The 15,476-nt window shown below is 42.5% G+C and overlaps 1 protein-coding gene across 1 annotated transcript in view; it reads left to right on the top strand.

The window, feature by feature from the left end:
- The window catches only part of RASA3 (RAS p21 protein activator 3), a 228,394-nt gene that overhangs the window by 132,068 nt on the left and 80,850 nt on the right, over positions 1-15,476 (top strand). Inside the window, exon 4 of the mRNA XM_044286304.1 lies at positions 8,324-8,418. Coding sequence (XP_044142239.1) covers positions 8,324-8,418 — 95 coding nt within the window. The remainder of the gene's footprint in view (positions 1-8,323; positions 8,419-15,476) is intronic.

Below are 15,476 nucleotides of genomic sequence, written 5' to 3'. Positions count from 1 at the left end.
AGGTGGCGCTATACAGATACATTTTATTGAGTAACTCAGTGGTTATATAAATTTTTTATTACATGCAATTACAAAGGCATTCGGATCCAGATGCTGTTTTGAAAACTGTTGAATATTTTTCATGGAGCAACCCCTTTAATTAATTTCCCTATTCTTTAATTAATTCTTAGAGTTTGTATGGCAGCACGCAGAGTTTGTATGGCAGCACGCAGAGTTTGTATGGCAGCACGCAGAGTTTGTATGGCAGCACGCAGAGTTTGTATGGCAGCACACAGAGCGTTCTGTCATGTGCATAAGTTCTACGGTTTCTGACCCATGTTCTTGACCAGGAATGTGTAGATTATTCTTATATTTCAAAATGAAATATGTGATTACGGTATCATCTGTAAGTAGTTCTTTACTTTTATGGACCAATTTCCACTAACTTCTAAAATTAAGAAAAGCCGAATAGTTGCCTTTGTTATATGGAAATACTCCTCCACCCAGTGTCATCAAAGCTGATTAGGATCACAGCGCAGTAATTAAAATAAACTCATGCCAGACAAGGTCTAACCACTCTATCATGAGATTTTCCATAATAATCCCCCGGCGCTGTAGATATTTTTCCAATTAGCATCACTCTGTAGTAATCTGTTATACTGTTATCAGCACATGTAGCGGTACTCTCCTGAACCACCTGGAAGGCTGCTGGAAAAAGGGGAGACCTCCCGGACTGCCAGATGAGTTGGCAAATCTCCCGGGCACAGTGTTGCACTTTAACAGTACACTGATTGCACTGCACTCACTGATCTGCGTGATGCTTCAGTGCATCGCTGTAATAAAGGGGGTTGCAGTTAAAGGGGTTGTCACATTTTAAAAGAAAACACCCTGAAGGTTGCCTGCTGTACTAAAGTGGGTTTCTCCATGGACAGTCGACATTCCCTAGTAACATATATGTCCAGCTCCGCTAAATGTACGGAAGTAGAAGAGAGATGAGCAGCTGGCAGAAACCGTTTCAACCATGGGAGAAATCATAGAATGGTTCAGGAAAATTTCAAGCCGCCTATTTTTTCTTTCTCCAATATTGGAGATCTAGTGAGGTGTGACAGCCAAACATCAGATGACACGACATAAGTGGTAAGTGAGAGATTGATAGGTGTAATTAGACTCGTATCCAGTGGGGATCGCTGATCCTGGTAATTGAAGACGCGGCCAGTAAGAATACACAATCTCCATGAGAAATGCTCAGAAGCTGGGAGCCAGTGATCTGCATTGTACATAATGATTGTCAGTTAGGTTCGGTAGGTGCCGACACCACCATTTCACCTGCCGTTATCGGACACCCTTTTTTCATATTTGAAGTTTGTGTTACTGCTGGATAACACAGAGATTTACAGTATAAGAAATGCCCTTCTCCTCTTTCATATGTTCACAGCTCAAGTTTGTTAAACTCTCCGTCTGGTTCATCATTTTCAGGAGAATGTGTTCCACAATTTAGTTAGAGCAGTGAAGCACAAAATGAGCAATTTGGAGTCTCTATAAGAACCCAATTTCTCTGTCACGTTGTTAAATTAGGTCTTCTCATTGCCCTGTTCTCTGCAGACTCCATTAGAGATTGTATGAACAAAGTGTACTTTTTTCTCTACCTAGGACATCTAAAAGAAGTAAAAAATAAAATAAAATAAAAAGTAATGTACTAGTACTATTAGCTTGAAACAGAACTTTACACCAGAATTGTGGTGCAGTGTTGCTTATTAGGCCACACCACATTTTCTGTTAAGCCCCTCTCTATCATTGGGTTAGGCCTTTTTCACCTCTCCGTTAAAGCTCTCCAGCAAGCTGTTCTGCCAGACGTTACCGCCGGCCCCATTGACTATAATTGCCTATTTAGACTATACGCCTGCCTAACTCTAATGTTAGTGTGAGACTAACCTTAGACCGTTTCTCTAAACCTAGATCTACTGAATTGTGCAACATTTTGACATAAATTGTGCCAAAATCGAGATGCACTCACATTAGTAAACCTGGGCCAATTGTGTAATTTTAAAAATATGGATTAGGCGGCTCTCTATCTGGTAACAATGGAGTTTGGTGCTCGTGTCCAAAGCTGACTCACCCAGTCAGAAAAAACTATTGTATGTGATAAATGGGGGACAGGCGCACAATCTATGGAATTACAGATATCTCATGATTCCCAACAATTAAATTTATTATAACAATGTATGCATACAACATAAAACTATAACTTAATAAAAAGAGCTGGATAAAAATGCAATATGCAAAAATATATTGATTAAAGATATTGATAGATATCCAGAAAATTAGGCCATATAATCCTGCAAAAGGAAGATTTCTATAATCCTTCTAGCAGCATATCACGTATAGTCCTACAAAAAAGGATTTTTTTTTTTAGCAGCAGTCACCCCTTTCTCATATAGCATCGGTGTCTAAACTTGTAAAATTGGGAATTATTTTAAAAAATAGTCCTGCAAGGGGGAAGATGTACAATTCTGCAAGAGGGAAGATGTACCATTCTGCAAGAGGGAAGATGTACAATTCTGCAAGAGGGAAGATGTACAGTTCTGCAAGAGGGAAGATGTACAGTTCTGCAAGAGGGAAGATTTACAATTCTGCAAGAGGGAAGATGTACCATTCTGCAAGAGGGAAGATGTACCATTCTGCAAGAGGGAAGATGTACCATTCTGCAAGAGGGAAGATGTACAATTCTGCAAGAGGGAAGATGTACCATTCTGCAAGAGGGAAGATGTACAATTCTGCAAGAGGGAAGATGTACAATTCTGCAAGAGGGAAGATGTACAGTTCTGCAAGAGGGAAGATTTACAATTCTGCAAGAGGGAAGATGTACCATTCTGCAAGAGGGAAGATGTACCATTCTGCAAGAGGGAAGATGTACCATTCTGCAAGAGGGAAGATGTACCATTCTGCAAGAGGGAAGATGTACAATTCTGCAAGAGGGAAGATGTACCATTCTGCAAGAGGGAAGATGTACCATTCTGCAAGAGGGAAGATGTACCATTCTGCAAGAGGGAAGATGTACCATTCTGCAAGAGGGAAGATGTACCATTCTGCAAGAGGGAAGATGTACCATTCTGCAAGAGGGAAGATGTACAATTCTGCAAGGGGGAAGGTGTACCATTCTGCAAGGGGGAAGGTGTACCATTCTGCAAGAGGGAAGATGTACAATTCTGCAAGAGGGAAGATGTACAATTCTGCAAGAGGGAAGATGTACAATTCTGCAAGGGGGAAGATGTACCATTCTGCAAGGGGGAAGATGTACCATTCTGCAAGGGGGAAGATGTACCATTCTGCAAGGGGGAAGATGTACCATTCTGCAAGGGGGAAGATGTACCATTCTGCAAGAGGGAAGATGTACAATTCTGCAAGAGGGAAGATGTTCAATTCTGCAAGAGGGAAGATGTTCAATTCTGCAAGAGGGAAGATGTTCAATTCTGCAAGAGGGAAGATGTTCAATTCTGCAAGAGGGAAGATGTACAATTCTGCAAGAGGGAAGATGTACCATTCTGCAAGGGGGAAGATGTACCATTCTGCAAGGGGGAAGATGTACCATTCTGCAAGGGGGAAGATGTACCATTCTGCAAGGGGGAAGATGTACCATTCTGCAAGGGGGAAGATGTACCATTCTGCAAGGGGGAAGATGTACCATTCTGCAAGGGGGAAGATGTACCATTCTGCAAGGGGGAAGATGTACCATTCTGCAAGGGGGAAGATGTACCATTCTGCAAGGGGGAAGATGTACCATTTTGCAAGAGGGAAGATGTTCAATTCTGCAAGAGGGAAGATGTTCAATTCTGCAAGAGGGAAGATGTACAATTCTGCAGAAATGGAATAGAATTTTAATAGTCCTTTTAAAGTGAGCACCGCTTTTTTATCACTATCCAGACATCTGGACATAAAGATAATTAACTATCCCACTTCTTCCGCTTCTTCTGGATCCGGAGCACACACTCTATTCATTCAGCATACATGAAATCAGAGTGGTTTACTTACGCTTTGTCTGTCTCCGACTGTGGCGTCCCACGTGGGTGGGAAAACAGACTTACCAGCCCCGGTCCGTATGTGATCTGCCGTGGGTATGCTTCTATACTAGTTCGGGCTCGGCATCCCACGTGGTATGGCGGCATTTCCCGTACTGTTCCGCTCACACTGGGTTTACTTGGATTTGCCGGTCCCTGTGGTTTTGCAGTGTCTCACATGTCTGGTCAAGTAGTTGTGGTCTCTTGCTCCGTAGCTGGCTCTATTATGACTTTCTGGGAGCGCTCCGCTGAAGCTATTCAAACATATTTTGTTATTAACAATTTGGTATACTTATTTCACCATAAGTCAAGATAACCACGCCCCCTTCCCTGCCCCTTCGCTATGACTGACAGCGCTTATTCAGAGAGTTCAGCAAAGCCAGCCGAACTGTCGGCTGTCAGTCACAGTGAAGGGGCAGGGAAGGGGGCGTGGTTATCTTGATTTAAAGCAAGGAGGCCGCTGCCCCCTTGACTTCAAGCATGACTTGAGAAGCGCGCCGGGCAGGGGATAAAGGAACGTTTTCTGAGCTTTAGCCACTTCGGCCTTCAGGAAGGAAATTATCGTCGGAAACATGCTACTGTCAGGTACTGCTGGCGGCTTGGGATGGTTTTTGGAGGTGACAGGGTTCCCTTTAAACCTCATCTGTCCACTTATCTGCCCAAGCCTCTAATCTATCCAGATCCCTCTGTAGTAGTATATTGTCCTCTTCCGTGTTAATTACTTTACACAGTTTAGTGTCATCTGCAAAAATTGATATTTTACTGTGCAAGCTTTTTTGTGGCTTTTTGAGGTGCCTATTCCTCGTGAACATGTGGAGGACACTCATCAGAATAATGAATTCAAAATGGCAGGCTTCTGGCATTGGTGCCTCTAGCCTTTCTGGTACCTGAGGAAAAAATTGAAATGGCGCTTCTTTACCACACTCCCAGGCCAAATTCTCAATCCAGCCCTTCTTCCAGCCCTACTCTTAAGGACCTATTTGGATGGATATTAGATATACAGACACTGTTTTGATGGAGCCTCAAAAAAACTGATGTGCTGATTCGTGTTGGCATTCATGGTGTTTTTAGCATGGCATATTTTTATACCACAGTTTTTTTCCCCATACAACTCTACAGAGGAAGTGACATTACAGGGTGCCACATATTTTCCTATAAATAAAAATGCCATTAAATACCACCCAGTGTCTCAGTGAGGCGTTTTTTCAAGGCTTTGGGTTGGACCAAAACTGTGTGTTAAGGAGCCTGAAATGAATTTTAAGTCATGATGGATGTAAAAGATTTAAATGAGAAATCGTATAGTACATGCCCTGTACCTCACATGGAATCAGGAGATCTCTCCATCCATTGCTCCAATTGTTCTAATAGATTGATTTCAGACAGGCATCACAGGGAGCGTGTACTTTCTGCTACTGTTCTCCATATCAGAGCTGAGGGGGCATGTTCTTTCTGCTTCAGCTCTTTCCCTGTCTCTGCCACAGCTTCTAATAGAAGATGTGGCTGGTGACAGTTGAAGATTTAAACTGAGCAGTGTGCGACCACCTCAGTGAGGCAGACCAAAATACAAGGAAAGGGTAACAAACAGCTGCTGGCGCTATACATATATGTTTTATTGAATAGTTCATTGACAATACAAAATTTTTAATTACATGCAATTACAAAAGTATTCAGATCCAGGTGCTGGTTTGAAAAATGTAGAATATTTTTCGTGACACAACCCCTTTAATAAATAGATCCCAGTGTCTATTCAGATACTATGTAAATCCTATTTATACCTGTTACAGATGATAAAAATGCTTTAATTGTAACTTTAATTAAAATGTATTTAAGAAATTATGGTTTAATCCATCGTGCTAAACATATATCAGGACATGATCTTAAAATGGCCATTAAATGTGAAGACTAGTGTTTAACAATGTACTTATCTCCATTAATAATAAATTCCCAGGGTTGTCAGAGGTGAACACAAATGTAGTATTGTCAGACAATAGCAAAATGTCGGACAAAGTCGCCTTCTTCCCAGCCAGCGACATCTACAGTCCGCAGACAATAAGCAAGCCGTCCCTCTTTTCCATATGGTGTACTCTCCAGTCTTTTGCTGGATGCGATGAGACCGGCCCCAGTGGGATTCTTCCTACTCTCTGACCTAGTTTTTTTTTCTTTCTTTCCAGATTACATGTTAAATTATGTATTTTTTCCCTCATTTTTACTGACTGGAAATTGGATTTTTTTTCCTTACAAACATGAAGTGACTGACATTTATTTTTTCACCACAGTTTTTTTGTAATCTCAAGGGAAATCTTATATTTCTTAAAGTTATTTACCCCAAAAAAAAATTTGAATAGTGTTTTTTTCTAATCTGGTATTATAGCACGTTAATGTGAACACTGCCTAATTTAGGCTCCCTTTTGCACTTCATCATGCTTGAAGTATTCCTCAGTAGGAGTCTGTGCCGCTGCAGCCTGATTATGTTCAGGCTACTGCTCAGTAAGTGCCTGTTTACATGGCAGCATTTACTGCCAGCAGAATTTTGGGCATGGTGCCTGCGCCAATATTCTGCTGGCGGACCTGTGTTGTCTGCTTCTTATTGTTTTCCGTGGGTGGCAGCGCTGCAGTTTACCGGCAGTTTAGATCTGCAACTACGCCAATAAGTGACATATTCCTTCTCGGTGCGGTGAGCAGGAATGTGTCCTCTCGATTTAGCTCCAATTAGTAGAGCTGGTCCCCGGGCCTCCAAGTTGAACAACTGCGGCAAAAATGCTGCGGATTTTAGTGCGGAAAAAACACAGCATAGCCTCATGCACACGGACATTTTTTCCGTTGTTCCGTATTCCGTGTCTGTTTTTTCTTCCGTGGGACTTCCTTGATTTTTGGAGGATCCACGGACATGAAAAATGAAAAAAAAAAGAATGTAAGTCAAGTTTGCCTTTGAAATGATAGGAAAAAACGGACACGGATCACGAACCGTTGTCCGTGAAAAAAATAGGACAGGTCATATTTTTTTCACGGACTGGAAACACGGATCCCGGACGCGGATGCCAAACGGAGCATTTTCAGTTTTTTTGTTTTTTTTTCACGGACCCATTGAAAGTCAATGGGTCCGCGGAAAAAAACGGAACAACGGCCGCGGATGCACACAATCGGTAGTGTGCATGAGGCCTAATACAGTGGCAGCAAATGGAATGAGATTTGCCCGATCTCATGTAGACTTTGTGCGAATTTTGAAGTCTTCAGCATGTCAATTTTTTGTGTGGATTTTTATTGCAATGCAAGGAAAATCTGCAACAAAATCAGCAAATAACCCATGCTGATTTTGGTGTGGATTTGGCACACAAAAACTTGAGAAATCCGCATGACTATCTGTAGGATATAATAGGATTGTTTGACAGAAAGAATCCTGATTTTCTGCAAGCCCCATTCAGATGAATGGAACTGCTTTTTTGCAGAAATTTCTGCTAATAAAATCTGAGCCACATGTGGCATAAATAGTGCCGATTTTCTGCAGCGAAATAATGTGGAAAAACCTGCAGCATTTACAGGTAGGAGCAAAGTGGATGACATTTTTAATCAGTTTAATCACACTCTGCAGACATATATTCTGCAACAAAATCTGCACATACAGTAACCGGACGTGTAGATATCAAAGGGTGAAATCTGTGGCAAATCCCACACTTTCCACACTGAAATCTGCAGCAAAATCTGCAATGTGTGGAGCTTGTGGGCTTTGCCCCTGCAGATTTTCCTCTGTGGAAAATCTGCTGCACATCCGCAAAACACATACGGTCGTGTGCATGTAGCTTTTGTCTGTGAAAAAGCGAACACAATGTAATGTTCAGATCATGGTGGAACTGCTCATTAGAAGTCCTCACTGCCCTTTGGGCATTTCTGCAGTCTTTCAGAGCTCTGATTTTGGCTTAGGATACTTTGACACTTGTGGCAGCAGGGTCCGGCAGGCTGTTCCGGCGGGGGAATAGCCTTCAGGATCTGAGCTAACCATAGCCCACCATGCATGCTGCAGCTCTTGTCCGCCCGCCTCTCTGCTTGTTTGCCATACTGCTGCCGGACCTTATAGTGAAAGGGGCCAGAGCGGACCTCCGGCAGCACGGTGGGCTAGCGTTAGCACGTATCCGGCAGGCTGTTCCCCCCGCCGGACCCTGCTGCCACAAGTGTGAAAGTAGCCTTATAGAGGACCTGTAGACTTTTTTGTTAGGTTAGCTGACGTTGGCCTTGTAGAGGAATGCATTACATTTTTACACATGACTACAATCATCCTTCTTTTTCTCTTCTAGGTAAAGTAGCAATACTAAAGGAAGATCTGCAAAAATATAACAACAGAGAAACCTGGTTTCAAGTCCAGCATGTAGATGCAAATTCAGAAGTACAGGTTAGCATGCCATAACAACTTACTAACTGAATATACTGTATTAGATCATTTATTTTACTAGCAAAATAAAGGACACCAGTGGTTGAAGGGTACAAATTCTAAAATGTTATGTCCAATTTTCTACTCCGAAATGCTCAAAAAGCTGGAGGAATCCAGGCAGACAGGAGTTAAAGGGGTTTCCTGGTGTTTTATACTGATGACCTATCCAACTTCCAGCACCCCCACCTATTGGCTGCTTCAAGAGGTTGTGGCACTCCGGTAAGCGCTGCGGCTTCTTCCTAGGCCAGTGATGTCACATTCATCCGTCACATGGCCAGGTGCAGCTCGGTTCCATTCATGTGTTGTAATGCCAAGCACAGATGCTATCCAACGTAACGTGCAAGGATGCTCCAATAGTCGGACCTCCACAGATCAGATACTAATGACCTGTCCTAAGGATAGGTGATCAGTATAAACACTAGGAAAACCCCTTTAAATTCCTTGAATTTGCCTTTGACAAACTATAGACCAACCACCTGCAGGGTCCGTACTACAGACTATCCTACTGATGAATAGCTGGTGAGCCACAAGAAATTAGATATCCCGTTGGCTTCTTTGGTCTTGGTTCCAATCGTGCAGCAGATATGAGAACTTCAGATAATGCAATTCTCTGTTATATTAGCATCTTCACCATCAACTTGGAGGTATATTGAGGGGCAAATAGTACTTAGTGTTATCTCCCCCACTTTTCCATACATCTGTTGAATTAGAATGTGATTACATCAGATATAGGAACACACAAGGCCATCTGTGAAATGCCGTTGTCTTGTAAGCGGCTGTTAATGTGTTGTGTTTCACTTACTTTACCCTTAGGCACCTTCATAATATGACTATGGTGTAGAAACATCAAATTTACTCTCCATAGTGTACTGAAATAGCCATATTGTACCGTATTGTGTTATGCCAAAATGTAATTTCAGCCTTTTAGAAAGCCATGTTCTTTTTTGTAATGTTCTATGTGTATAAATAGTAGGAAACCTTAATCTACCATAGACCATAATTGTACGGTGATTCGGTTAGTGTATATACACGGGATGAGAAGGCTTTGATTTTACAGATGTCCTGACCATATACCAAGGTGGAAGATTTGCTTTCTATATTTATACTTTAAATATAGTGGATTACATTGGCGGGCGGTGTTCCTTAAGTCAGCTGTTGCTCTTTTCAGCGACTGTCTGGGCATCATGGCTAATGTACTATAACAACTGTGTGAACAATTTGTCATCGGCTTTTGGGGAAAAGTCTTCTGCTGATCAGCTGTCACAATGTTAACGTGTGCTTTGGCCCTTTGAAGCCAAATGTAGAAGTGGCTGATTTCTTGAAGATTTTAGTGCAGGTTCCTCAAATTACATTACAATGCTTGGCAATAGAGTTTTCAATACCCCATTCATATGTAGTAGATAAAAACAGTGCAGATTTAAGGACAGGACATACTGAGGATTAGCAGCGGATTTCGCACTGACCGGTTTTTAAACGCAAGGGACATCCAGGATCTTAGCTGCAGGAGACATGTACTGTGATCCTGACACTTTTAGAGAAAAAAATAGTAGTAAGCAATGCCAGGCAGTGAAGCACGGGAAATTTAGAATGTGTAATTTTTGCATTTCCCCTCACTCAGCCCACTAAGAGCTCGTGCTCCGTATGCTAATGCATCCCTGGGTCTGCTAAACTCTGGGATATAATGGAGAGTACTCCTACTTCAGTGCATGGACTTTTTTGCTGGAGGGGAAGAGGGGAATGCAAGTGAGTAGAAAGAAAGTTTCATATTCTGAATCTGTGTCTCTTCAGATATCCAGCCATTTCAATAGTTGAGGGGGGGGTGGTCACATTCTCTTTAAAGGGGTTGTCCAGAATTTTGATATTAATAGCCTATCTTCAGGATAGACCATCAGTATCAGGTTGGCGAGGTCTGACACCCAACTAGTTATTTCCTTGTAGCCCTGGTGTCAGACGTTTGTGCCGAAACTACAAAGCTGGTAATCTGCAGTGCTGCTCCTATTCACTTCCACAGGAGCAGCACTGCAAAAACCAGCTCCATCCGCTACACAATGGGTGGAGCTATGTAGTTCTGGCTCCTATATTAGGTGCCGAAGCTACTCCCAAACAGCTGATCAGCCGACCTGTTGAGTGTTGAACCTCTATAGATTTGGTCATAAGGATAGGTCATCAATTAAAGGGGTTTTCTTGTTACACAAAAATAAATCACACCAGCATTCAACCTATCGTGATGAAGTTTTGAGTGCATTTTAACTCCTCCAGGGATCTGTGACCCACACCCTGTGCTTACATCCCAGAGCAAGACTCAAATGGAGTGTCTGTAGCATCAGGTTCCTGCCTCTCCATCCCCTCCCAGCTTGAACACCACAGATACAAGCCTGCTTGAAGCTCTATTAGGAAAAAACCTGACCTAAGACATCATAGCTGACATCATGTCTACAGGGCAGGGTCCAGGAGAATGAGCAGAACACCGCCCTCAGAGGCAAGGTCATTGTTGTGTGTACATAGGACAGAGCCTTACAAGCCTTGCCATGCCTCGGAAGTCGACATAATGTCAGCAGTATAGGGAGCTGAGACATCATGTCACATGACCACCATGGAGTGCGGGAAAACGGGCCTTACAGATAAACAATCACTATCATGTTGTTTCCCCTTTAAGGTAGGGGTAATCTTGTAGGAGTCTGAATAATTGGACAGTTCTAAGGAAAAACATATTACTATTACAACATATTATCACTGTCACTAATCAGATGACTGACAAAGTAATAGACATGCACAGCACTGGGTATATGTGCTTGTCTATAGTATCCTGTTTATAGTATGCATCTTTGCACAGAGAATTGGTGACCTCTTGATAATGCTTCTTTTTGGTTTCTGTTTTGTTTGTGGGAACTCCTTTCTTTTCCTTTTCTTTAATGTTGCAGCCAATATAGATAAGAGCTGAGTAATGGAGGCCTCGTGGTGTCTGCTCTCCGCACCAGACTTTCAGTTACTGCATGGCCGTTAGAACTTGGACATTTGCCAGCTTTCACTTCATAATTGAGCCTTTTTTTCCAACCCTACAGTATATTCCTTGCCAGATTCTACTTACATTAAGAAAAAACTGCTTTACAGAAGTTACATTCTTCTTCATGTAACAAAGAATCTGGAATGGAACAAGGCATTTCCTTTGGTTTAAGGAACTTTTTAAACTGTTGCCCATCATATCTGAAACCCTTATGAGAATGTGCCTTCATGTTATATGTGATGTCTATGAATAGTTGAATACATGTAGGAGCACATAATTTAGCAGCATTAATTTTTTCATCGTAAAAGCCACCCTAGACTATGTTCAGTAGTAACGAAGACAGAGGGTTATGTGATTTCATGTATAGCGTGCATATTCTGGTTTTCTTACTTGTATTCATAGCATCAAGTCTTGATGCAAGCAGTCTTTATGGATTTAGAGCTTTATTTCTTCTAGAATTCAAGTTAAAGCATATCTGTACCCAAATGATACATGTGTAAATACACTGGAACGGTTGGAAGCCATGCCTCAAATAACAAGTCAGGTTTTGTGGTCTTGACAATCAACTACCCACACTGAAATGTTTTCTTAGAGATGAACTATACATGAACATTGCTCTACAACAAGAACAGTCTCCCAAAACATCTTATTTACAGTGAATGACTCTTACGTCTCTTAGGCCCACTTTTCTCTGTGGCCACCTGCCTTGACACTTTGTCTACTACAGTGTTATCAGAGTCCCTTAATCTTTAAGTGAGGCAACTCCTGTCTCGCCTATCTGTTCATCTCACAGGAGATTCGCTCCACACCACAGGTATATGCCCAACCACTTTAGGCAGCATCTACGCTGCTCTGTATCCCCTTTGACTCTGCCTCCTAGAATTGTAGAGCACGTCATCCCCACGCTTTTGCATTCCGCATAAAGCCACTGGGTCCCCTTATGGTGAAGGCTGCGAGTCTCCCTCCCCATGGTAAAGGCATCAGGGCCATTCCCCATCGCCAACCAAGGAAAACCACCATGAGCCTGCCAACCTTCATATAACACTGTAACTCTTAGCAAGCTCAGCCTCTAATGCCACCAGATGAAAGGTAGCTATCCTTTAAGTCAATGTCCGACCTTTCAGACAGGCCTTGAGACATAACCTGGATAATAATTAAGGATTAATAAATAACTAAATAATCAATATAACAACATATACATTGTAAAATACAGCACACAATGCACATGGGCAGAGTGCCTTGCTGAAAAGAAAAGGTTAAGGCTACATGCACACGATGGTGAAAAACAGACATGTGATGTACATTTTTGTAACGGCCAGCACAAGTCTGTTTTAAGACCAATGGTAGTCTATGGGGTTATTCACACAGCATTTTTTTTTGACGGTCAGTAAAGAACGGACGTCAAAAAAAAATTAAACATGATCTATCTTGTCCGTTTTTCACTGACAGACTGCCCCCATACAATTGAATGGGTTCATTTTTAACGACTGTTTCTCAGAAAGGCACCAGTGAAATAAATGTCCGTTAAAAATGTCAGTTTTTCATGTCATGTTCATGTAGCCCAAGACTATAACATAACCATGCAACAAATCTGCACTGATGAGGAGCAATCACCCTGAAACAGCTGTCTGCAGAAGAGATGCTGGCTTATTTAATATCCAAGTGATGTCTCAATGTTTGACCCTTTAAATAGGCCTTGACTTATAGGATAGCTGCCTTACATTTGGTGGCATTAGAGGCAGAGCTTGCTAATGGCTCATTTGCATTCCTTTCTTCCGAGAATTCCAGAGGAGCATGTATGGCCTATAAGTCTCCTCACACTGATTAAGGTGCAACAACTCAAACAGTGGTTCCATCATCACATTCACATGTGCACATAATTGATTATATTCCCTTATGCTGCAAAGAATTTCACTTGTTAGAACAGCGATTTGTGCTGCACCGCTTTCCTTTTTTATTTTATTTATGGTCAGGCAGTTACAACCATTTTTAAACTTCTGCTCACCTGTCTTTGGTCTCCCAGCCTTCTAGTTTCCTCTCCTTTCTATCCATGCTTGCCAGTCCTATGCATGCTACTCTCCATAGTATTAGTTTAGTGGATTCTGTGTTACTTGAATCAGTAAACAAAGGAAAAACATCCCTACATCAAGGAACACCTACATGACAGCGCAAGTGAAAGCTAGCAACGCAACCTCTTTCTCCTAAATGAGGTTTCTTGATGGCATAACAATTAGATATGCCATAAATGTGTGATTTGTAAAATTATATTGGTGTAATGTGTGGCCCCTTACTTCTACTTGGAATCTGTATACAAATGAACAGTTAAAGGGGTTGTCTCATGACAGACAATGGGGGCATATCGCTAGCATATGTGCCCATTGTCTTATAGATGCGGGTGCCAATTCTGGGACCCGCATCTATATCAAGAACTGAGCCCCGAAAGTGAAGGAGGATGCACTTTGCATGCACATCTATCCACCATTCATTTTCTATGGGGCTGCTGAAAATAGCAGAGCACTGGCTCGGCTATTTCCGTCGAGCCCATAGAAGTGAATGGGAGTGGTGGCCGGTCATGGGCGATGCGCTCCCATTCACTTATATGGGGATCCGGCTTGGTGGTGGCCAGACCGGTATCCTCCAGCCACCACCTTGTGGGGCTCTTGAGACACCTTGAGACAACCATTTTAAGTGCACCAAGGGCATGCCCAAGCCACTCTATGCACCCTTGCTCCTCCTGCTTCTTCTGCCAGTCCCTCCTTTTCCTTCTTGATTGGCAGAGCTAGGCAAGATGACTTTGCAGGAACCTGAAGGAGCGTGAGGGTCTGGCAGAGGAAGCAGGAGATAGAGCGCACAGAGTGGCTTGGGCTCGGCCATGGTGCACTTAATTTCTCATTTGCATATTAATTTAAAATACTTTTTCTCCAGAGTGAAGCAGTGGTTCACTAAGTTAATTGGTATTAATATATTCAGCTGAAGTAGACCAACCAGACGTTGTGCCTGTTTAAGGCTAGGTTCACACTCGTGGCATAGTTCCGACAGAGAACAGGAAGCAGACAGATCTCTACAGGACCCCATTGTAGTCAATGGGGCCAGCAGGCATTGTGGTAACATCCGGCAATGCCAGATTCAGAGAGCTGCGGCAGGCTGGAACTAGGTCACGAGTGTGAAAGAAGCCTTACCAGTGAATGTCCTGATGACAGGGGCTGCAGCAAGTCAACGGAACATGTTGCTGCTGCGGTATAGAGCAAGGTTGGGAGCAGTGCTGGTTTCTAGAAATGATCAAGGGTGGCCTTTGCACTTACATTTTACCATAAATCATAGGACCTTAGTTTATCTGTAAACATATTTTAATAGTTTTCTTTGAGGTCAATTTTTTTACAATATATTTTGAGTAAATTTCTGCTGATGTGCTTTAAAGGGAACCTGTCATCAACTTTATGCTACCCATACTAACAGCAGCATAAATTAGACACAGGTGAGTTGATTTCAGGGGTCTGTCATTTAAAAGTTAAATGTAAGTGGTTGCTGAGAACCAACATCACAATCATTGCAGACTGGGCCTGGAAGAGAGTCCCGGCCACCTGAGAAGAGTCCTGGTTATTCATGACTTCCTGCTCTCCTGCCCACCTGCTGATGACTGACAGTCTTCTACCTAGTTTTCTCGCTTTCTTTCTAGGAGAGAACTGCCAATCATCAGCAGATGGGTGAGAGAGCAGGAGATTAGGAATAACCAGGACTCTTCTCAGGTAGATTTGACTCTTATTAAGGCCTGTGCTGTAAAGATTATGATGCTGGTTCTCAGCAACCACTTACATTTAGCTCATGAGTGACACACCGCTGAGATCAGCATTTCTGTCACTATTTTATGCTGCCCTGAGTGAGGTCAGCATAAAGTTGATGACAGGTTCCCTTTAAGCATATATTCTACATATACAGTGAAGGTGACCCTCACACAGGAATACCACATTCATGCTGTTCCCATCCAGGTGATGGTAAATGGAGAGAAAAAGTGCTG

This window comes from Bufo gargarizans, chromosome 3, assembly GCF_014858855.1.
Source record: "Bufo gargarizans isolate SCDJY-AF-19 chromosome 3, ASM1485885v1, whole genome shotgun sequence".
NCBI classification, from domain to species: domain Eukaryota; kingdom Metazoa; phylum Chordata; class Amphibia; order Anura; family Bufonidae; genus Bufo; species Bufo gargarizans.
The sequence above is the reverse complement of the archived record's forward strand: the minus strand, read 5'-3'. Positions and strand labels throughout refer to the sequence as shown.